This window comes from Seriola aureovittata, chromosome 14, assembly GCF_021018895.1.
Source record: "Seriola aureovittata isolate HTS-2021-v1 ecotype China chromosome 14, ASM2101889v1, whole genome shotgun sequence".
Classification (NCBI taxonomy): Eukaryota; Metazoa; Chordata; class Actinopteri; order Carangiformes; family Carangidae; genus Seriola; species Seriola aureovittata.
Window position 1 is genome coordinate 20,692,000 of NC_079377.1, and position 24,860 is coordinate 20,716,859.

Here is a 24,860-nt window from a genome sequence, read left to right on the forward strand (position 1 = left end):
TGAAGCAGACAGCCAAACCACTCTGCAACGTAAATTATGAAAAGTAACATGAAAATCCAGTTTAAGCTAGTTCCTGTTCATTTCAGTGGGAAAAACATACAAATACTGCGCTGGTGGAAACTTCTGACATTAGAAATTTGAGATATTTTACTGGGTGTCTCACAGCACTAAAATATGTAAAATAAGCCAATCATCATACATAAATTTTCAATTGAATTTGATCTTCCTTTATGCAACAACAGAGTAGCTTAGGAATGTTCAATGATTGCTATGGTTACAATATTCTTACAATTACGCAGCTTCCTTGTCAGAAGTTCAGACAAACTCTCCTTCATTTCTTCTTTCCTTCATTGATTGCTGAAGCTAAACATACACAAGCTGGTACAACAGGACTCAGGGAAAAAAAAAAATCAAACTGATAATTGTGAAATGTACAATTATTATGGAAATCTACAGCTGTGTTCTTGTATTTATTCCTAAAATTTGGGTGTTAAAGAAGTGAAGAAGTTTTCCAGGTTTTGAGGATCACAATAAAATAACAAATTAATTACCTTTAGTATCTTTCAGGCAGATTCCTCCCATGATTGTGGAGGTATGTAAATGTGCAAAGCAGATTTGATCATTACTGTATCATAAAGTGAATATTTCAAGTTACCAAGGCAGTAAAATATACAATGTCACTTCTCTTTCAAAGGAGAATTTATTAAACAGATTTCTTTCTGCTCAAATCGAAAAAATGATGTAACAACATATTCAGAGTGATATGAAACACTCCTGTGGTTGGTGAATTACAAACAGAAAAAAAATGTAAAAAAAATGTGCATTTTAAACATTTTTCAAACAGGAGGAGAACATAATGAGGTGTAACTGGCTCTAAATGATAATGGATACTAATCCAGCAAAAGACAAACAAACAAACATATTTTCAAATTAAAGAAAGTCAAATAAAACAAGAAAATGAAACATACAATCAAGACAAAATACAACACAGGCAGTTTCAGATCCTGCTCCATCATGTTGAGAATAAAAAAAAAAAAAAAAAACAAAGTGCAAGAAATTTAACATTAGTTCAGTTAGAATACCAGAGACAAACCTATTTCAATACTTTCTATGTTAAACAAACTTATGTCAAAAAGTGGGGACATTTAAGTTTATATCTGTAGATTTATACAGATAAAATAAATCTGTTTGTGGACCTGTGTCGGAAACACAGTGGAATGTGTGGACTTACATGAACAGTCATGCATCAGAATCCCCAGTCCTGGTTTCGATCCCTGCCTCCTCTACCTCCTCTACCTCCACCCTCTCTCTTTCCCCACCCCCCTCCCCCCTCTCTTTTTCCCCACCCCCCTCCCCCTCCAGCCCCCCCTCCTTGTCCTGGTCCTCCCCGTGGGTTGTACATATCCTTCTCCCTCTTGTGTTTCTCATATCTCTCTGCCATGAGCACCAGCTCCTCAGGAACGTCCTGCAACAGGATTCACATTGATTACATGCACTAAACTATGGCTTGCTAAATATATAATTAAATCTATTTGGAAAAATTGATGACATTACAAATACTTCCTTCTTGATAACACTTCATCTCAGCTGTCAGGTTGCTAATACAACTTGGAGAGTAAGCATTCTTTTCTGATTTAGTGCCTTAGAGCCATGAACAGCAGGGAACAATATTTTTATTCCTTTCAAATAAAGATTTTTATCTCCCAAGACATTTTGTGTTTGTGTGTCTCATGAAGTGAAACCCATTACAGGATACAATGGCTTATTCATTAAGAACCTAAAATCCTATTAGACTCTTGTGAAATCACAATAAAAGATATACTCATGTACATGCCTGAACTTTCTATCATACACATTGTAGTTGATATGTTGATATAAAATGTGTGCTAACCTGTCCTGCTCGCTCCAAGATGGGAATCAGTTCAGGGGCCATCCTCCAGTTCTCTCTTGTTACCAGGGTAACAGCTGCACCTGAACGTCTGGAACATTAACGCATCAACATCACAAACTAACCCAAGAACAGCTAGATGCTGGCAGTGAATTTCAATCTTGTGACCCCAGGAAAATGTACATGCACAGAGCCTTACCCAGCTCGGCCAGTGCGGCCCACACGATGAACGTACTCCTCTATGTTACGGGGGAAGTCATAGTTAAAGACATGTGTTATGTCATGGACATCCAACCCTCGAGATGCTAGGTCTGTGGCGACCAGGATGCGAACTCGACCTGGGAAATACATTAAACACTTATTTAATCTGTGGGAAGTTTGATCCCTGAGCTTACGCTTGTGGTTGCTCGTAGGCTTCAAGGTAAGAGCACCAGCTAACCACCAGATCTTCAAAAGCAACATTTCTTTCTTGTTACGTACTCTCTTTAAAGTCCTTGAGGGCTTCCTCACGGTCACACTGCTCGCGGTCACCATGGAGACTTTGCACAGACAGACCCTGCAGACACATGTCACTGGACAGGTCATCAGCCCTGAGATTGCATGCAAATAGAGACACAAACATAAACATGGGACACTGTTGTCTGTGTATGTGGTATGCGCTGCCTATGTAATTGTGTGGTTAACTCTGGTATTTACCAGGAACTGTGGGTTTAGCTAAAAAAACACAATTTACAAGCCCTATGTTAGTGACCGACTTCCCACTTACACAAGCTTCTTGCCAACAAAGATGAGGACTTTATCCTGGGGCAGCATGTTTCTGATGAAGTCAAACACGTAGGACTTTTTCTCATCTTCATGGACGATCAGCACTGTTTGCTGCACTGTGTTAACTGCCTAAGGGAAACACAGGAAGTGTTCCAGCTGTGAACACACAGCATCATCTTCAAAGAGGCATTAAACAGTTTTCCTAGCAGCAGAGACATGACAGAGACACAGACAGTATGTGTCCAGTATTCAGTTGGTGGTATATACAAACATCAAGTACCTGGTCATCACATCAATATACATATATTTATGTCCACCTACTGCCAAATCCAGGGTGCCCACATAAACCATCATGGGATTCTTTAGGTAGGATTTGGCCAATCGTCTCACCCCAGTGGGCCAGGTGGCACTGAAACATGGGAGTTTATGGAAAAATTAAGTGCATTTTTCAATTCTATGGTGTACATCCTAAAACATTTCAAAGAACATCCCTATAGCACCTCTGTGTGTAGACAGATACTTTATTTATCCCTTAGGGGAAATTCATGTGTCCATTAGCTCATTGTTGATGATAATAATAATAATAATAATAATAACAGTTAATAATAAATAAACAATAATAATTAAATAAGTCTACTTCCTTTGGCTGAGTTATTGTATAGCTTATGTGTTACAAACTAAATGAACGGAGGTGTTGAACTTGCTTTAAAAAGTTTGCATTATCTATTGTATAATCTTCCTTTCCTTCAAGAAAATGTAGATCAATTATACAAAGTTGTGACACGGGAACTTTTCTCTGTAGACAGTGAATCTCCAAACTGTGGATGAGCATTGACCAACAATGCTCAAGGTCTGAAATACTTTCTGCCTGGGACTGCATCCGTACTTGTGTCCTGTTGTCATGTTCATTGATCATGTGATAACAAACAAGTGATCCATGCGACTTGACTTGTACCTAGTCATGACAGTCTGTCGGTCTGGGCGGATGTCCAAAAGAATCTTCATAATCTGAGGTTCAAAGCCCATATCTAGCATACGATCAGCCTCGTCCAGCACCTGTTCCCGATGATCAGAGCAGTTATTAAAAAAACAACCAAGCACAACATTTAAGAAAGAAAAGCTATTGCTACTCTGCACCTAAGACCCGAGTAGAGTGAGGAACTCATGTTGATGCTATTAGGAGTGCGATGCCCACTGTGGTGAGCAGTGCTGAAATATGTAGATAATATAAGGCACTATGGCCAGTGAACCCACCCCATCATGCTTCTCACATAAAAACAAACATGCACAGACAAACACCTGACCAAGTAGGTGATGGAGCGAAGACTGATGAGCTCGTTCATCTGTAGATCATTGAGTCGGCCTGGTGTGGCGATCACTATGTCCACCCCGCCCTTCACCAGGTTGATCTGGCCTCTCCTATCCCCTCCGCCATAGATGCAGACACTGAGAGAAGGTACAGAGGGAACAGTCATGATCATGTTGCCTCTACACTGCAATTTATTACTGGTTCAAAGCTCATCCTTAATGACTTATAATATAAGACTGCTGGACCTTTTGTAGCCCTTATAACGGTACTTGTTGCACTCAGTTTCAATCTGCAGGGCCAGCTCTCTGGTGGGAGTCAGCACCAACATGCCCGGACCACTGCGCTTAGCCCTGGGTCTAGGAAGGAATGAGAACATAAAGACTTTGACAGTCAATCAAGCACAACTGAAAGAAATTAAAGGAAAGAATAATTTCACTGTTTGGAAAAATTGCACATTAGGCATTTTGACACATAAAAGGAAAGATAATATGCCAAGTGAGGAACAGGTCCTGTACTCACACAGGCTGTCCGTCCATGTGGATGAACCCTGGCAGCAGGTAGGCCAGGGTTTTCCCTGTTCCCGTCTGAGCGATGGCTATCAGGTCCTCCCCGCTCAGCAACACTGGCCATGCCTGAGACTGGCGAAGAAACAAACAAAAACATTGCAATACATTTATACAAAGATTTAAGCAACACAGATGCAAAAACCACAAGTAGTGAAAGACTGACTGACCAAGTAACTGCTTCGATAATATGTTGTATGTGTGCGTTACAAAATTAAAAGAATGCAAAAATAACTATTCAACTACCAAAAACAATCCAGACACAATTAAGGAAGATGGGAACACCATTTTAAGTAGGTAACATGATTACCCTAAATATGAGTTATGTTCTTAAAAGAAAGAGAGTATCTTTCCTTGAAGTGAGACCATAGGACCAAGTACAAAATGATGATGTTTAAGTCATAACAGCATTTAAGAACAACATTTTGGGAAATATACTTTCAAACAGATGGATGGGAACAATCAATACAACTCAGGTCTGTAGGTTTAATGACAGAGCAGGAGTCTGGGCGTGTTTAGTCTGATGTAGAAATAATAACATGACGCAGAGGGAAACATCCAGCCTGTCTCAACACAAATTAACATTTACTATAACTCCAAAACTTCAGTAGTTGCACAAGGTTTCACCTGTTCATTACAAATTAATGATTTAGGAGGAAGTCACAGGTTGGAGCCAGTTCTTGATGAACAGCCACAAAAACATTTTCCACAGACCTTGTTAGTACAGATACCAATCTAAACGCATTGCACCAGCAGGTATTACTAAAAATGGAGAGTGGATCAAAGCCAAGGGTGGGGCAGCACACCAGCAGACCGCATGATTACAGCATGTTTGTCAACCTGTAACTGCATTACACAGAACCGGCTGTGCAGCTACATGAAAACACAGGCCACTGGTTTTACATTCCATCGGACCAAGCCTCTTATTGAGAAATGAAAGTTAAATCAGAAAGAGATGCTGCAGTTTCATTTCTCCTAGCAGCTTACTCTGACACAGGTGAGCAACGTTTCCCGTCTGTGAGGCCCTGGAAAACTTAGGAAAATGCCCACAAACCGGCCTAAAATACACTAGAATTATATGTATATTGATCCAATGTGACACCTGTGGTTTACATTGAGGTATTATAGAGATACATGCCTGAATGTTTTAAACAGGTTTGACTTCTGTAGCATAGGTTCATTAAGTATGGGGATGAAACAATGGGGTGTTACAGCCACTACAATGACCTACAGTTTGTCTCATGTTATGTGACGGGAACCGATGATTAATAATCACAATAATGCTACATCCGCCCCTCCTTCCTGAGCAGTCTCTAATGTAGCATCTCTTGTCTTTTGTGACACTGTCACTGACTCAGCACCTTGCCTGTCTGCATTCCCTCCGTCTTTTGATCCAATGAAAACTAATATGACAGAACTCATTTGACTTTACGGTAATTGCACATTCAGTGACACGTGTACTGTTGAGTGTCTGAGAACTTTAAGTTAGGGAAGCGAGGTTACAGCACACACTGTTTCTTATCTGTAATTCTTTGTGATCCTTTCTTTACTTGATAGGTCAAAATTTGTCGGGAAAACAATTTTTTTTTTAAGTATATCTTTCCCAGGAGTGGTTGATTGTATGGTTGTAGATATTCAGCCCAGAAGGATCAATTTAAAAAAGTTCTACTGGAAATCATTGTCATCAATAACCTGCACTCAGTACAATCATTGTATGTGACCTAACTAGTAATGGCTGGAGGCGAGAAATGTAAAGATATAAAACTGTAAAAAATATTAATTGTAATATATTACATTTTCAGGACAAATTTAAGTCGCCCTTTTGTTTTCATGTAACACACCAGAATTTGCTCTGAACTATTCATTTTTACATCTCTGTTGCAGCCAGTTAAGTGATTAAGCAGGTAACAGGAGGTTTCATAAGATTACCAAAAGAATATAAAAAATGTCCTTTCATTTCTGCTTTTTGGGAAGACTATTACCACAGAATTTAAAGAAGAAAAAAAAGGGCTCAATATTTCCCGTCAAGGCTTCCGTTCATGTGGGTATTTCCAAATATGGATCTTTGTAAATGGAGGGGATTGCCGGCAGCAAACAGACACAACGAACAGGACAGGTCACTACAGGTGCAACCTTTAACCACACACAGTGACACACATGGAAATTTCTGTTCCAATATAAGAGCCAAGTTGCTGATTTAACAGTAATCAAAAACAACTCATGATCCATTTTACATGACAGATGTTTAGGTATCTCCCTGGTTGACCAGAAAATACATTAACAAAGTCATTTCAAGTAATTCTATTTTTATTTCTGAGCAACACTTTGTGCCATTTTCTTTTAGTACAACCCATGAGAAAGAGCATTGCACCTTTCAGGTAATTTTCTTTTTGCCTCAGGGGAAAAAAAGCTGCCTTTTACAGATTCAAAGAACGGTATACGCACGCCCACTAGGTAATTTAGAACAGCCAGATTTGATTTTTGTCAATATATTTACCCATAGCACGATAAATCACAATATATATTTGCCCAGACGCTACGCTCATACCTGGATGGGGGTTGGTTTGACAAAGCCAACACGTTCAATATTTTCCATGATCTCTGGATAAAGCTCAAAGGCCTCCAGGAAAGTGCGACAGGGATTGGGGATGGGCCGCTTCTCCCCTTCCTCCTTCAGGTCGTCCACAAAGATATTGTTATTCTCCTTCCTGTGGAAAAAAATATAACACAAACATAAACATGGAGGAAGTTAAAGTGGTTGATTCCAAACCACACTGCCAAGCAAGACAAAGACAAATATGAAATGTATTTAGCTAAAATTTATGTTTCAGAAACCACATTTTCTCCATTTTATGCAGCATTCCAAAAACCACATGAAAATGAACTGTACAGTGTGTGCCGTTTCTTTTTCTTCCTTGTTTACAAATTGGACAAAGAGTATTTATTTCGAAATAAGAATCCAAAGCATTCTCAACTGTTATGGAGTTGTAATGGAAAAAAAAAATCCTACAAGAAACATTTAAGGGAAAAACGTTGGTTGTAGAAATCAGGAAAAATTGAAGGTTTGAGGTTTTGCCTGTCAATTCCATAGTCATGTTGTCAAGCTGTGGTTCATAGCCATTGTTATTACCTATTCTATCATTAACTATGGGATATAGCATTTGACTCTGCAACTACAAATCTCATAATAGTTTCGATGTAATACTGGTGTTTAGCAGATAATATAATGTGAACTGGTACTTTCTTTATTAAACATGCAAGGAACAAAATGTGATAAAAAGACAACGCTGTGAAATTTACCTCCATTCACTGACTTCCTCTGCTGTGAGCATGGATACACACTCTGCCTCAATGTAAAACTTCTTCTTCAAGGGTGGGAGGTCTGAAGGAAGTTGCAAATATTACAGAAATAATTTAAAGCCTTGGATGAGGCATATTCATTTTTACAAACAAAGTTCTTGTTTTATATCACAAGAATAAACTCATCATCATAAACTGGTAACAACAAACAAGTACAGACAAAGAGAGAGTTAAAAGCAGTGGTCATAACATGACAGGATTGTTTAATTCCCATTGCATCTTTAATTTATAGTTGTTTATTTTCAAATCCATTGTGCGGCACAAGGGCCAAATAATGACCACATCACTGTCCAAATACTTCCGGGCTGCAGTTTAAGTATATTAGTGACAATACATGAGCCCTCACCCTTCCACTTGAGCTCTTCATACTTGTCCTTGTTCTCCCGGATGCTGTTCCAGTCTATGGATATGCGGGCTGGGGCGGCATTGGCAGCCTGTATTGCTGAAGCAGACCAGACAGAGCCATTGCTTCCTCCATCACCGACTCCTCCATACTCTCTCGCCCTTCCAGGACCTGAGAAACAGATCAGTATGTGGCAGGAGATTTGTGTTCATTTTAACATTGCAGTACAGTAGTGTATCAGCAAGTAACTGAAAGTAACAGAACTTTATGTTAATATTTTTGGGACAAAAGATCGATGTAGAAATAAACAGGTCATAAGCACGCGTCTACTTTGCTAGAAGACTTTGATTTGAGTCATAACTTCGATTAAGACAAACTGCAGAAGCACTGAAGTTGAAGCAAGGTTGTAAAATGTCAGCTAAAGTGTAAAGGGTGTGTTCAGAGTACATAAAGTGCTAACTGTGAAAACTCAGTAATAGCTGCAAGAAGCTGAAGTGTTAGCTGAAATGTAAATGCTTAAACCAGTTGAACTGTGAGTTAAAGTGAAAACGGTGTTAGTGTCACTTCAAGTGTAACCACTGAAGGGAGTTGAAGTGTCAGCTGAAGAATATAATTTACAGTATCAATCAATTGTTCCCAAGACTCAAATTTCTTTGGCACAACTGAACTCATATTCCTCTGTCCATGGAAGTGGAGGACAAAAAAACTTACACAAAACATTTCTCTAACTTAACTGGATTTTTCATTCTGTTTAAACTCCATTCTGTGTGGCCATGTTAACACTATTTGCTTATGAATCACTAAGGTCCTGGTCACAAAAGAAAATTATAAAGAATTCCCTCACATAGAGCACAATTTTTACCTGAGGCTGATTTATAACACTGAATGTAAAAGTTAGATCCTTCCACGGACACAAAAGGGATTCATATTAAAATGTGAAACATTTGGAATGATACTTCTTAGGATCTGGCAAATGCAAACTGATGTTTTCCTTGAGACACAAAACTGCCAGGAATCCTTTTAGGATCAAGAGCAAGATTTTCTAGAAAAAATACTTTGTACCATTGTGAAATCGAGAGCTGCCATCTGCCACCAAGTCTTTGATCATCTCCTTGGCCTTCTGCTGGGCAGCAGAGGACCCAAAGATGACCACCTCGCCTTCATAGTCTCCTTTGTTTATCTAAAAAAGAACAGCTCAGTTATACAGAGGGCATAAAACGAACATCCTTTAGGTACACACTCTAACCACAGTACCTGTGCATCCAAAACTTCTTGAGCAACACTTGCTATGTTTAGCAAAGGATACAGGGCTGTACCAAAGCAGAAGTTTGCAGCATTTATCAGCTGATTGGTATTTTGAAAATGTATAGGGTAAGTTTACAGCTAATAATAAAACTTAATTTACAATAGTAACCAACTGCTGCAATTGGAGAAGTTAGACAATGAGAAATGCTGCTTTCTTGCATTGTGCAGGTATTTTTTCCGTGGTTGCTGCCCCTCACCAGCAATTTATTTATAGATGTGCTGTTGTTTTGATATTAACATTAGTTAACATACCTTGATTCTCGCACCTGTGCTCTCTTCAAGTTCACGAATTTTGGCTCCTCCACGACCTTTAACAGAATTAAAATGTATTCAAAGTCTGACCAAAGTCTCTCCACGGCAACAGGAGCAATGTGTGTACAAAACACCGCCACAGATAGAACCGCTAACTACCGCCCGCTGATTTAGCATAGCTAGCTAACAGCGAAGTCAAGTTAAACTTAGCTAACACTGCAACGCGTGCCTCCAAAACTAACAATTTTTGCTTTAGAGACCTACCTATTACCCTCCCAACTGAAGCATTTTCCACGGTGATAATTACAGGCGGGGAAGAGTCTGACATTTCATCACGAAAGGGCCGTCGTCCCGGGCCTCCGCGATCTGAGCCCGGGGATAACGCACGGCCTTGGCCTCCACCTCTCCGACTTTTGTACTGGCCGTTACGATCGGCTCTCCCCTCTCCTGAAGCCCCAAATCTGGTTCCACTTCTTACACCAAAAGATATATTCCCCTGTTGACGGTCATCACACGGTGATTTCCATTCAACCGGAACATATTTAGTGGCAGGGTTCTGGATAGCGGTGCCGTCCTCGTTGTACTCCTCTTCCCAGTCAGACATTTTTAAATTGTCACCCACCTGGCTGCTTCTTCCCGAACTACAATTAACCGTCAAATTGTCAATCACGACTCCGCCTTCACTTCCTCTCCGTAAGCTCCTACTTCCGAAATTGTAACTTTTGGATTTACATTTTGACCGGAATTTGCTGAATATCGTATTCATTCAAATTCTAAGTTTAGCACAAAAAAAAGGCGGAGAGTATAGCCAAAAATCAAAATATATCATACACAATTACCATAGGACCACGAGAGGAAGCAGGGATAGGTGAAGAGATGATACGGGGAGTGAAAAGCTAAATTTAAGAACCAATTTTTAATTTTTAAAGTGAAAAAGCCTTTGTGGATGGATTTGCATTTTACACACAATGAGTTTGAGCCAAACTTCCTGCCAGACTGAACGAAAATTGACTTGTATCACTCGGCCAGCCACTTTCGGAAAACACGTGATCGCCTACTGAGGACGCCGTTTCCACTTTTCAAAGTAAGAGCATGCAGTCTCTATGAGCAGTTTTATTTCCCCAAATACTCGGCGACAAGGTTGTAAGAAATTAAGTGATAGGACCTGGTTAAGGTCTATAATAGTATGGCTGTTGGTGTTGATATTTGTTTTAAGAAATTAACTATTGCAATTCTATTGTTCATTGTTAATATGTATAGACTAAACTAACGTTAACTACTACTAAACCGGCACCTGTTGCCAGGTTGACAGTAAACATTCATGTTGCATACTGAGGGAATGAAAGCAGGATGCTGGGTTTTGTGCACTGTGATGCTGATGAAGATGCATTGTAAATAGACCACATTCCATACCCATCCCACCTGTAAAGAGATAACTGGTGTCATTTCTTTATCATTGAGTTTATTGTCATCACAGAAAACATGTTTATTCAGAAAGAATAAATGAAAAATCATCATGCAAACATACACTATACAAAAAGAGGTCACAGTAAATGTGCATTTAATGACATTTTAGAGGTTTTTTTTTGACAGATCATCAGTTAGACATACAGTGGATTGTCATTGTCCAATCAGATTCTGGGGTAAAAATAGGATCTAAATTCTACTTGTAACTTCAGTGTCAAACACTTTGTGGGAATTCTGAGCACCAAGTTTTACACAGTTTTCTTTGCTTTGTACCTGTACACAGACTGACAGAAGCACTTTGACAGTGTCTTTGTGTTACCTCATCACTAATGTCATTCGTTCAGATTTAAAATCAATCTTTTTTTTTTTACAAATACAAATCCCTTCTACACATGCACAATTTCTTCACATGTAAATTTCCTCACATGTTGAATTTCTCCTGCAGATTTATTTTAAAGATTTACAAAGTTTAATTTACAGCTACATTTGGAATTATTTGTGAACAAAATCCTTTGACCCTAATTTGAGCCCATACAGGTATGGGGTGCAGTCATGCCAATGACTTACCATTTCTTGCTGGTTGTGGAGGACCACAGGTGGGTTCTGGTATCCTATGAAAACACATAATTATACTAAATAGAATGACTTTCCATTGCAGGGCAAACTAGGACAATTTAGGCAGCTCTTTGCAAAACAGTATTTAAAAACATTTTTACTTAAAACTTAAAATTTCACTTACTATTATTAACTCAGACAGGTGCAAGTTATGCAGGAAGCTTCCATCAGTTTCAAAAAAGGTGGCCGCACACAGCTCCAACTGCAGGTACTGTTAAGAGGAATCCTAGAAAGATTTTTAAAAAGTTAGTGTTTTGTAATTGTACTGTCATTGTCCAATCAGATTCAGGGATAAAAAACATATACATACAAAAACATGGTCAAAATTTGTATTTGTAACTGTAGTGTCACACACTGTGTGGGAACAATGAGCGCTATTCTGATATAATGTGTGTACCGTGTTAGTACACACATATTAACAATACTTAACAGTACTTCATCTTTCAGTGTCTTTGTGTAACCTCACCACTGATATCGCTTGTGCACAGATTTCAATCAAATCATCTTTTTAAAAACAAGGACATTTTAAGCAGCTGTTCATAATATAATACTGAGAATAATTTATTTTTACTTAAAATTAGTTCAAGCACAAGCAAAGCTGACATTTAAAAGTAAAGCTACATGTTCTTTGCCCACAGAGCATATTGACTTACTCAGTTTTCACACTTAACGTAAAACCAAGACATTGAGCCTTATAAGAAACCGCCTAGGCCAAAACTGAATACTTCACTTGCACATACTACTAATATACTGGTTCTAAGCACTTGCACATATATGTATACTATCATACATATACAGTTATGCATGTATATACATAGAAATATATATTGTATATACAAATATATATTCAGTATGTATGTGCATGTGGGTTTTAGTGTGTATGTATTTGTGAGCATGAGTATGTATGTATGTATCCAGTAGGCACCACACTTTAACCGGAAGTTGCTGCCACAAGGTGACACACCAAGAACCAATAAACATAAAAGAAGAACTAAAGACACAGGTGGGGGCAAAATTCATTATGGTGGTCAACAATGCAGCTCAGGCTGAAGCTTGCTAGGGTTCGAAAATAAAATTAATTTAAAAATGTGCTACTTTGGCTCTAATGCTTAGTGAGCAGAGCTGTGTGTCTTAGGTTTAACAGACATCGCTGAAGATTTGATAAACATCAACATCTCTACACTAAAGTTACAACACCACCACGCACTGATAAACAAACTCACCTGTTGGTCCAAGCCACACCAAGCAAGAGACAAAGAGAGGGAGAGAGAAGCTATCGCTAATTGCTAAGCTAAAGTAACTAGCAGATCTGATTAGCATGTGTAAGTGTATCAGTAAGATGGTGCAGTGGGCCGGACACTGCCTTCCGGATAGATACAGTCATGATTTCCTTTACTCAAATGTTGTTAAACGTTTGAGTTTGGATATTTTACATTCAGGCAAGTAGATGTTGCACTGTTCACATGAAGCATCAAGACATTAACATTTTCTTAAACCACTTTGCTGGGACTTACCTTCGGTACCTAGCAGTTGATTTTCGTCGAGCAAAGATGAAATAACAGCCTGGGTATTTTTAGTCTTTCACTTACTGAGAATAAACTGTACACAGAGCCAGGTTTCAGTGCAGTGCGGCCATGATGGTTTTGGCGTCTTATATGAAGCATTGTTGGCGCGCTTTCCTCCCAGTCCCCGTCTGCGGTCCGTCTGTGAAAGCTGCCCGCTGCGGTGTGTTTGGGTTCCTCCCTATGGTTCCCCCCTGCACGCCCCGTTTCTTGTTCACCTGACTTCCGATATTGTCACAGGTTTGAAAAGTTTCTGTGTTTGTTTGTTCCCCAGTTTACTTTTCTTATCCTGCTGTTATTAATGTTATCCTGTGAAAGACTCGGCAGGGTCTGGGACGAGAGATCCAGTTTAAGTGCGATTGAACCAAGTGGTAACCTCCAAGGCTGAAAAATGAAGCCAACACGGAAGTACCAAAAACTGCATTTCTTCGAATGACCGCTTGAGGCTGGCTCCAAAAGCGAGTCAATCCCCATAGACCCCCATGTTAAAATGTCTAATTTTACAGCAGAAATAAAAAATATTTACAGCCTGTTACAAAAAACATTTTGGTAATTTCCTGCTTCGTGACAACTGTGCGGGGGTGATTTTTTTTATATAACTCACCTGTTTACATTTTATTAAGGCTTAAAGTTATGGAGAATTGAGGGCGTGCCACTTTGAGTGACAGGTTCGGCTGAGTGAGATACTGGCAAGATGGCGACGACGGAACGACCCACTGAGCATCAAAACCGCTCTTCAGAAAACCTATGGGTGACGTCACGGAGACTACGTCCCTCTTTATTTACAGTCTACGGGTGGGACTCCTGGGTTGGACTCGTGGCTCAAAACGAGTCCAATAACTGACAACATGAAGTCCAGAAAGAAATTCAAGTTACTAATAAATAATCACACAACAACAAAAAGTCATAGGCTCGCTTTCATCAATCAGGCTACTGAAGATATATAGGTAAAAATGACTTTGAGCCACTAAATTACCGCACTAACCCTAAAATCTACAGTAGGTTTCATTCAGATTTTGAGTTGGATATAAAGCATAAGATTTGAAACACTAATTTTGGTGTAAGAAATTACACAAACATTTTATGGCCTCAGAGCATCAGGGCCCCATTCATTGTTATAGAGCAAAATGGGATGACATTGCACATTTTAAGGTTTCTTTGGTTTTCTAACGATAGAGGAGAGTGCTGCATGTTCATAAATATTCACCAATCTGTTCTGGGGCACAGGAATAAGAAACGTGAATTCTTATAAAAGGGTTGGGTTCTCCTTTAAATACACAATCCATGATTATGGCACAGTGTTCCATCCTCAAAGCAGCTGGTGCAGAAAAATAACAGACTAAAATTATCAATATTAAAGTCTTAGAAGCCTATTGGGGACTTTATAAAGATGATCGTGTAAACTAGAAAATGAAAATGTAATCCCGTGACAGCATTGTAATTTTTCACAGACATATGTGTTCTAGGATTACACTGGATTTGACTTTATGAATATGAGCAAAGTCAGGAGAAGCAGTCAGCAAGTTCCATTTGAAAGTTTTTAATCTTTTCCTTGGAGTCGGTCATTCAGGTGCAACTGGTTACAGCTGAGAGGTTATATTTCCACAAATAAAAGAAAGCATACATACAGGTCAAATTCTATCATATTATGTTGAATAAAGCAACAGACAATTCTAAATCAAAATCAGTACATCAATACTTTCTCACTCTAAATATATAATCATATGAGAACAAACCAAGGAGATTAGATGTACTACTTAACAACAAAATAAAACAATTTGAGGAAATGTAGTGAAATGAACTCACTCAACGCACTCAGGAACAAAGGTGAAATGACAGAGGGAACCAGCTCAGCTGAAGGGCAAACAGAGAATGAGCTCAGGACACAGAACAAAGAACACTCAAGGCACCTGTGTGAGCTGCCCAGCCAGCACACCTGTTCTCCTGCTGCTCTTAAGTCCAGCAATGTAAAGACAATTAAAAAGAAAATGCAGTAATCCAATTTGCATTTTTATTTTCTCATACTCATGTGGGCGTTCTATGACCATATCAAAATTAAAATTAAAAAACTGTTGACAGTTAATTTCTAAAGACTTAACCTGATCTACAGGGACAATATTCAAATAGAATACACAAACGGAGCCCACAGTCCATTGCATTTACATTTACATGTCGCTACGCTCTTTTGGGGTCAAAATGAAAATGAAAATGCAATCTGTCAGACCTCTCATCAAGGCAGGTCATCAGTTAAGACATCACTTCCTTGTCACTTGTTTGTCTGTGTGGGGCAGTGGTAGCGGCTCATTTTAGCGGGGCATAAATCACACAAAGATGCACTGTGATTTAGTGTTACTGTAAACTTTGTGTCAAAACTTTCAGAGCAGTTGAACAGCTTCTCCTCACTCTGTGTGATGTCACTCACTCTTGCTGTGAACATTCCTAAGAGAATAAGATATGTATTTAATATTTTTAAATCTTCAGTTTATAATCAGAAATGTTAACACTCTTTTTGTTTTATATTTTCTTTGAGTGGAGGACATTTCCAGAGAGAGATGAATGGAGCTGAGAGAGTGAGAGAAGAAGACAAGAGAAGGAAAGGAGAACAGAGGGATCTGGTGTAGATCAAATAAAAGACTATGATAATATTACAGTGCATGTCCATGTTGTTTATGCTATTCCCTAGAAATTAAATATTATTGAGTAAATGTTTTTTTGTTGGCCTAATATTCAGTTCAGAGACATTGAAGACATTTACTTGGCCTTCTTGTGGATCCACGTCTGCTCAGTTAGAGCAGCACATTTTATTATGGTCTGGATTTAAATGCAGATTTGTCATCTAAACATTAAATCTGTGCACCAGCATAGTGCAACAAAAATACGTGTCAAGATTAGTGATGCTGTTTGAGTTAAATTCTTTCCCCACCCATGTCATGTAAATTCAAAATAGTAATATCAGACTATTTTTGCCTCTTTTTATGTGGCAGTAATGAAAATTAATCATTGTCAAAATGTGTTGTGTTGTGGTTTCAGAATGATGGAGACAGAGAACAATTAGATTCAAAAGATGATGAAGGCTCTGGATGATTTCTTTTTTTGGGGGGGGGGGGCATTTCCCCAAATGATGTACAAATGGCTTGATACAGTAAATAGTGCATGCAGCTGCTGTGAATGGGGGCAAAAATTCCCCAGGGGAGCATGTCCCCTGAATATAAAGTGAAGTTGGGGTTAAGCCCCAAATGTTTACAACGTCTGGCTCCGCCCCTGCACAATAGTCTTTACACTGTTAGCCACCACCCTGAAAATATAAAATCCTCATTCCCCAAAGGCAACATGACATTGTGACTTTTTAGCCATGCTAACTTTTACTTGCTTGATGAGTTTGCTTACTAAAGAAGACACAAAATCCAAAACATTTTAGTTAATTCGTACTTTATTAATGAATAATAAAATTATTTTTGCATTTCTCATCCAGAGAACATAATGTGCACTTTAATAAATTAATTTCAAAGAAATAATAATGTTAACATTATCAAGCTTTAAGGCCAGTTGTGTAATAAATTACTGTTCAAGCAGTAGAGAAATGGTATTGTTAGCCATCAAAGCCATATAAAGTCTGTGGCTAAAGCTACATGACTTAAGTGAACTGGATGCCCACCTCAAAATGAGCAGTCTGACTTCGGCTATACAGTATGCCATAGGCTGTAGGCAAACTAGACCTTTGTAGCCCTGTGGAGAAAAAATAAAATAATTTTCATTTGCAAGAAAGGCACCCTTAAGCAATTTACAGATTGCAAAAATGAGCATGTTTTATATGAGGAATAATCCATCCAATTTCCCAACTGGCTACTGGTCCATGGGCTCTCCTCATTATTGTTCGATCTTGCTCCAAAGTAAATGACAGTTTTGGTTGGCCTCTTCTCACATGCAGCAAAACTCAAGAACTGCAACAAATCTATCCAATAATAAGCATTAAACTACCATGTCACATTTTCAGGCTCCTCAAACTCACTAAAAACAACTGTGCTTTCATGTTGATAATATATTATACCAGAAAAACTCCTGCATGGGCTGTAGAGTATTTCAAAATCAACCTACAAGTGTTTACAATTGTCATTTGTTAGAAGATAATACTTGTTATATTCTACTACAGAACATTAATTTGCTAAGCAATGCACTTACTCACCATTCAAAACAAAGGGAATATAACTGAAAATAATGATGAATAAAGTTTGTCATTAACACATTAAAAAACATTTTTAAGACAGCTGTGACTATGTACCCCTTAAGACGTAAACGTGCAAAAACAAATTGAAATGGCTGACAAAAATTAAGATGGCTGCCATATTTTTGTGCATAATTCTCATCCAAGAGCAGTCAACCCATCTACAAGCAGGATAGCAATGAAAACAATGCTCCTGTTAAGTGTAGTGTTAGGGAAGTGTCATATAAGACACCTGCAGCACACCATTTTTCATTAATTGGCCAGTGAAAACGTAACTTCTCTACATGAATATGGGCGAAATGCAACCAAAATATAAATGGCCACAGTTATTTTTAAACTTATTTAAGAAAAAACCCTAAATGGTTAAATATTGAAATTATGATTGATGTGGTGAGGAGGAAGTGCATGCACATTCAAAAACCAAAATCCTGTGAAATTATAGATACAGTTTTGGGGGGGCATGAGGCCATAAAACAGCAAAATTGTACTCTCAGTCTCAGGTCAGATTTTAGTTCATCCAGTTTGTCTCCTACCAATGTTGCTCTGGATAACAGCATTCAACTTTTCAGCTGAATGCTGAAACTGCTGAGGTCACAGAGAATATCACTGAGGACTTTTCTCGTCTCATTCTCTCTTTTATTATGTGAATATATCACATTTTCTGACATTGTTAGCAGCAGAATGGGCACATGGATAAAGTAACATATGCATACTAGATCAACAGCACTGCATGTTGGGACACCGTGGGACATGGTGTATTGTTACCACGGGTTCCTCAGGTGAAACTGACCTGCTGTGTTAAAAATGGAGTCTGTGCACTGCACATTTTGCCCTGTAACACCACACTACACCGGAGTGGGAGGAGGGAATAAGGTCAGTTCAGCAGCCTTGATGCATGATGCAACCAGCACCCAGTAAAAAGGTAGGGATTGTCAAAAAACAAACATTAATTGGCCTTGTGCATTATAACAATTAATAGTAAGTGGGTTATCCATATAATTGGAAGCACAGGTTTGTAACTGCTATGAAATTAGTTCAAATTAGAATATAATAATGTTCATATAGGCAGACTTTGTTTGTACCTTTGTGTTCAAAGTTTGGAGGAAACATTACTTTGACATGCAAAAGGGCATCCAGGCCCCCAGCGAGAGTGTGACTGCTCTTGATTTAAGTATTGCAGCAGCTTAGACATGCAGCATCTCATGCTTGGCTGAGAAAGCCCACTCAATAATCCTATTGCAATTCAGCATTCAGACCATTAGCAACTACCTCACTAGGATACCGTCCAAACAGAGTGGGACACGGTCCAACGCTTGTCTTGAGTGACTGCTGATAGGCCATTTTCCCAATAGGCTTGCTGCATCCAAATTTACTGACAACCTGCCGACAGATGACACACAGCAACCATATAAACATCGACTAACATTTCTGTGGCTGCAGGAAAGGAACAGAATGAGATGCTTGTAGTCTGAACACATGCTAAGGGTCTGACCTTTAACTCTTTTTTATAATTCATCTATTCCCATTACACCAGGCCTCACCTAATCAACATAATTCTCCTTTCATTCGTTTGTTCAGAAACAGTCCATGCAGTGATATGTATGAAAGAATAAGTAAAAGATGACATTTTACATTTGCCAAAGACAGACATTGACTACGGAGAGTGAGCGACTCTCCTTTTCTTCCAAGAAAGTCTCTGGACACAAGCACTTGTATGAAAAAAATAAGTCAAAAAGTCAGTCTCAGCTCTTTATCAAGTTGGCTCCTCTCAGATAACTCTGTGGTCGGTGGTCATGTGTGACATTTGTGTGTATTTGTGTGTGTGAAAGAGTGTGGGTGTGTGTGTGTGTGTGTGCATGTATCTGCTCTGCACTGGTTTCACCACATCAAGAAAGAAATGGTTGACCTATAATTTCGCAGTGGCTTATTCAAGTGTCAGCTATACTTTTTTTTGTGACTTAACCAGTTTTGGCTGTGATAGCATTATACAGTATTTTCTTCTGTTTTTATTCGTTTAATTGTCAGTGTCAGCACCAATCAGATTATATATCCTTTAATTTCTACAATGAAAAGTTAAGACTCCTGCTTCTTTCAGTGATGAGCCCAAACTAGGTCACTAGCTCACAGCTCTTCTTGTGATGAACCAAATGATCTGATTTGCATCTACACTCTAATGTCTAGTAGGCAGGTGTCAAACATTCCCTCCTTGTTCTTCATTTAAAATAAAACTCAATTTTTTTATCTATTTATCAGCATCCTTTTTTTGTAACGCATGATCTTGAATATGAAAAACATCAACTTGTTTGTATAAAATTAATAAAATTACCCTTTCTCCACATCGTTAGAAAAAGGGCAAATCTATTTCTCTTAAAGGAAGGTTATTTGCATTCGTGTATTGTTTGTGTATTTTGTCTTACATGAATTTGGCCACTTGCATACATATTTTATACATCCTTATACATTTGATGTCTTTTCTTTTTTCGAAGCCCATAAAAAGTGTATAGCATGTATGAAAGTGGACATAATCATGTTTGACAAAATATAAAAACACTGTTTGTCCACATACAAAGAATTAAATCGTACAATTTGAAACATAATCCGTTTAGTGTCCTTTAAAAATACTTTAAAATTGGCTTCCCCAACAATGGTGTGTACATACAGTATGCGAGAGTGTGTGTCAGTGTGTGTGTGTGTGTGTGTGTGTGTGTGTGTGTGTGTGTGTAGTTATGCCAGCTGTATGTGTGGGGACTGACTGAGAAACTCGGAGTTTCCCTTAGGTCCAGAGGCCGCCTCGTCCACAGTCTGTAAAAGGTCGGAGGGGCTGCTGTCAGGTCCCTGGGACAGGAAGTTGAAATGTTCTTCCGCTGGCTCTAGCTTGCACTCACTAATGAAGAGTTCTGTTCCGTCCCAGTTGCTAAGGTCACCGTGGGCGTTGCCACGTTCGCTACCGTTGCTGCTGCTGCTGTTGCTGTTGTTGAGACCAGGGGCACGGCTGGTCAAAGGCTGGCTGAGATTGTGCACGGAGAGGGATTTCCCGAGACCGCCTTCCCAGTCTGAAGGTCTCTCGTCCGGGCTAGATGAAAGCAGCAGCAGGGGGTTAACCTCCAGGCTCATGTGCCTCCTCCAGACCCCCTCAGATTTCAAGGCAGGCTTCTCCCGCAGCTGAACCCCTCCCTGGACAGAGCCTGCCTCACTGTCCCCTTCCTGGTCAGCATTCACACTGGATCCCACGACAGAGGGGCCCAGGCTCTTTTTGTCTGCTGTCACTCCGTCCGTCAGATCATCTGGGATGGAGTCAGCGGGGCATCGGAGGTGGGAGGGGTGCACCATGGGCGGTAGCTGGAGGGTGAAACCCCCAGTTGAGGGAGGTGGGGGTGGCAGGTCAGGGAAGTGTGCTCTTTTGGAGGTGCCATTGGGGGTGACCAAGGTTGGGTAGGGGCTATCGGGTGGTAGCAGGGGTGATGGGGAGAGTGAGGCTGTGGACGGGGGGTAAGAGGGAGGTGCTGAGTCTGGGGGACCATCGTCATCAGCGGGTGCCAGGATGAGCCGCAGGCCTTTGGGGTTGGCACTAAGCGAGCGGCGTAAGCCCCCGCTGTTATCTCCTCCGCCTCGAACCGGATCACCTCCCTGGGGCGAGGGGAGATCCCTGCCAATGATGGAGGTCTGGTAGTCCGAGCTGCGATGCCGTTGGCTGTCCAGCTCAAACAGAGGCAGGGAGGAGAGAGTGAGTGCTGACGAGCCTTTCTGCAGAACTTGGCGATAAACGTCCAGCAAAGAGTCCAGCTTTGACTCGATGGACGTTACCTGGGGGCAAAAGCAAAGGGTCACAGAGTGAGAACATGGAGGCAGGCAAAGAGAGAGAGCAAGCAAGAGAGTGAAGAATAAAGGGCCACTGAGCATTTTTATTGACCTCTATCTTCAAACATGGAATTTTCAGTAACATTGACAGATCTCTGGCAGTTGTTTCCAAAGCAGATGTCAGACTGGAAAGTTGACTTTTAAGAGCCAGACAAGTCAGTACCTGGCAAAATAATTCCTGAGTCACTGTTATTGATCAACCAACCTTTGCATCAGCCCTTTGCAGATATATCATTAATATTATAGGGTAATAAAATCTTCCAAATCCATTTTTAAAGCTTAGTGCTGATGTAGTTTTTCCCTTTACTGATTTGTTTTTCTAAACTCACCTGTCTCTCCACCTTACATACACGTCCCAGCATGCTCATGCCCTCCAGAGAGTCTCCATCTGGGTTCAGCTTGTCCCTCATCTTTTTATCCACAGGTATCTGGCCTTTTCCCAGGATCTGATCCACCCTGATACACGCACACACACAGACACACTTGTGTTAAAGTATTAGAAAATGATGACATTGTAATATGAGTAGGCACCCGAGCTTCATTTCAGGTTATCCCAAGTCAGATCCCAAGTCAGGCAACACACCTAAAGCAACATGAGGATGTTAAGATGAGAGTTAGTAAAACACACGGCACACATGGCCTGGCTGTATCAGTGCTGTTATTTGAAAACCCTGTATCTCCAAAATGTCAGATTACAGGAACAAAGAAAAACTACATTTTCAGATTAGATTTCACACAGTATGTAGTTTGCATGGGTTTCATGGGCTCTTGAACTTGAAGGGTGAAAAAAATAATGTGAAAACCACATTTCCAAAAGTATAAGGAACGGGAGTAGGAGTGAAAATTATTTATGAGCACTACATTTCAAAATTAGCTTTATAATACAGCGCATTCACACCAAAAATCATATTGTTACTGTTATATGTAATCTTGAAAAGGCCTTTTTTCAATTTAAATAAATGCATCAGACCAGGTTTTCAGAAAATGTTCGCAGCACATACACGATAATCCCCTGAAATAACACGCATATGTTGATGAACTGTATGTGACAGTCCCAGTCTCATTTCAGCAAGTTTAAAAAAAAAAAAAAAAAAAAAAGAAAGAAGGAAACAAAAACATTTTCCATTTGAAAATCAAGTGAAAGGAAAAATGCAGTGCTCCATTCAAATTACCAGTGAACCTGCAGCCGGCCTTTTTAATGTCAGAGCATTGATCAGATCATCCTCCTTGTTCTTTGGCATTATAATAATATTGAATTAGTAAAGTTAATGATTGTACAAGTTAATGATTGTACACCTCAGCATGCAAATATACCATACTGATTACTCTGTTCTCTCTGCTTCAAACTACATGAATTAATTACACAGCCATAATTGAACACATAAGTCAACACTCCCACACAATAATCCCTCCCCTGCATGAGACCTAATGTAGCGACGGTGTGTTTGTCTGCGTGTATACACGTTATTATACATTTGCATTAAATAAAAAATGCTTTTATGTGTCAGACAGGGTTGATTAAAACCTTACCAAGTGGGTGGAGTTTAACACATTGGAATAATGCAATTTTATATAAACTGTAGTAATGTGATTTTCACTTTAATAAGCCGTTCACTTTCAGTATCTATTTTGTGTGATTGTCTTAACTCTTCTAGGACTCACTGCATGATCTTGTGCAAACTCCACCCATCTGGTACTGTAGGAAAGTTAATCCTAATGAGTTGCTAGGTTACATTGTTACATTTCACAGTCAGTCAAACCATTCACAGGACTGCAAGGAAACTAATGGTCACCACAGAGGGAACTAATGTGATTATACTGTGGGCAAAACTCAAATGAAGTGAAATGACAGTAACCCCGAGCCAGGGAGCTTCTTCCTGTTGTTGCTGTAATAATAATGCAGGGCAGGAGAGGACATGTTCCTGGGTCGGCTACTCAGGCCGGGACCAGAGCCCGCTGCACTGGCCTGTCTGAAGACAGGAGAAATACTCAGTCAGATACATCTATCTTTCACACATTGAGGTTTGAAGTACAGGTGGACAAATGAACAAATCAGTCACCCACTCACTGACAATAAATAACACTGGCATATAGATATACACAGAGAGGAAGGAAGAGATGAAAAAGTGGGCTGGATGTTGGTTTTTGAAGATCAATATTGATAGTCATATTTTTAGATTGTCATTAATGGCCAGTGATTAGTAGTAATCATCAATAGTTTTAATTGGATTGACATCATTTGATGAAAACATGCTTCAATTTTTGCACTTTTCTTGTCATGACATTAGGTCTACATCTGCTGTTCTGTCATCCACAGATCAAAACTGTGAAAAACTTCCTGTGTAAAGACAAAGTCTAGAGATACAGTAGAAGTACACCGCAGCACTCCGGTGGTCTGTGTGTATCTACAGCCAACACACACACTCCATACATATACACAGATACAGAAAACAAGCACTATGTTACTACTGTGAAAAACATCATCTACAGAACTGCAGTTCATTACGAAACACCATATCAGTCTATGCCAAGACATAAAAACAGACTTCCTCTTACAAAAATAAAGGCCTGTGAATATAAAAGTCTCAGTCCATCACTGCATTGTAGCGCCCCCTGCCGTCTAGTTTTGCCAGTAATTTTTTTTCATTGTCAAATGAAATGCCAAAAATAAAGCTTCTATATGTGACACAGCCTGAAGTAAAGAAAAATATTGTTTTTCTATCATGAGTTACAAAAGATGACAAAAAATTTATTTGAATAAACAAGTCAAATCATTAAATTTCTCAACTGGGGCTTTTAAAAGATGACAAAATGCAGCTATAATAAAAAATAGCAATGAGTAGCTCTTGTTATGTCTGTAGCCACTTACACATCAAACTCTACACGAGGTCTTCAAGTGGCTCAAATCAGGATTATCACACATTTTAAACACTGTACAGTACTTTTCTTACCCTAATACCCAAATAAGAAAACCACAAAAGGCTTAATTAAAGGAGCATTTCCCTTGTTGGAAAAGTGAAATGAAAAAGATGAATTACAAGTATTGACAAGTGGGTCCCAGACCAACACAGCCAGATACTTTCTACCCATCATGTCACATCTGTATCATGAACTTTGTAAAACCAAGTTCATAATCCAATGTTTGAGCTGCCCAACGACCTCTGCAATAGAGTTGAAGCATGTTTTGAAGAATTAAACCACAGCCAGACTTGGGTCAAATAGCACTTGTAGGTGGAGGCCTTTTTGGCAAAATTATACAGTCTCACTTTCAGTAAACCCCATCTTTCTGGGAATACATGCAGACTGAAGGAAATGGGAAGGCATATGAAAGCGTACGTTTGACGCCTGAAA

General features: G+C 39.4%; 2 protein-coding genes across 6 annotated transcripts in view; both read right to left on the reverse strand.

Moving 5' to 3' along the window:
• Positions 1-689: 689 nt before the first annotated feature.
• On the reverse strand, positions 690-11,147 carry ddx43 (DEAD (Asp-Glu-Ala-Asp) box polypeptide 43). The gene is made up of 16 exons (XM_056394750.1): positions 10,050-11,147; positions 9,786-9,841; positions 9,291-9,408; positions 8,232-8,399; positions 7,826-7,907; positions 7,074-7,233; positions 4,482-4,600; positions 4,208-4,318; positions 3,958-4,099; positions 3,609-3,709; positions 2,975-3,062; positions 2,655-2,782; positions 2,369-2,478; positions 2,088-2,226; positions 1,892-1,979; positions 690-1,465 (listed from the first exon to the last, which is right to left on the reverse strand). Exons 1-16 carry the CDS (start codon positions 10,549-10,551, stop codon positions 1,247-1,249), a joined length of 2,331 nt encoding a protein of 776 aa, XP_056250725.1. The 5' UTR covers positions 10,552-11,147; the 3' UTR covers positions 690-1,246.
• Positions 11,148-14,953: 3,806 nt separating this feature from the next.
• Positions 14,954-24,860, reverse strand: part of kcnq5a (potassium voltage-gated channel, KQT-like subfamily, member 5a) — a 106,431-nt gene continuing 96,524 nt past the window's right edge. For 3 of the 5 annotated variants that reach the window (XM_056395487.1, XM_056395488.1, XM_056395489.1), the window contains 3 exons: positions 23,366-23,479; positions 21,839-21,965; positions 14,954-21,455 (listed from right to left, as the gene is read on the reverse strand). In XM_056395487.1, coding sequence (XP_056251462.1) covers positions 20,376-21,455; positions 21,839-21,965; positions 23,366-23,479 — 1,321 coding nt within the window. In that variant the 3' untranslated portion in view covers positions 14,954-20,375. The remainder of the gene's footprint in view (positions 21,456-21,838; positions 21,966-23,365; positions 23,480-24,860) is intronic. The other 2 variants (XM_056395490.1, XM_056395492.1) reach the window with 1 other exon arrangement.

Coding starts and splice junctions, on each gene's coding strand:
- ddx43 (XM_056394750.1), bottom strand. CDS start 10,551: ATGAATACGATATTCAGCAAATTCCGGTCAAAATGTAAATCCAAAAGT. Junction 4,601..7,073: donor TCAAACCAACCCCCATCCAG/GTATGAGCGTAG, acceptor TTTCTTCGCCAG/TCTCAGGCATGGCCAGTGTT. Junction 1,466..1,891: donor TCTTGGAGCGAGCAGGACAG/GTTAGCACACAT, acceptor ATCCTGTTGCAG/GACGTTCCTGAGGAGCTGGT.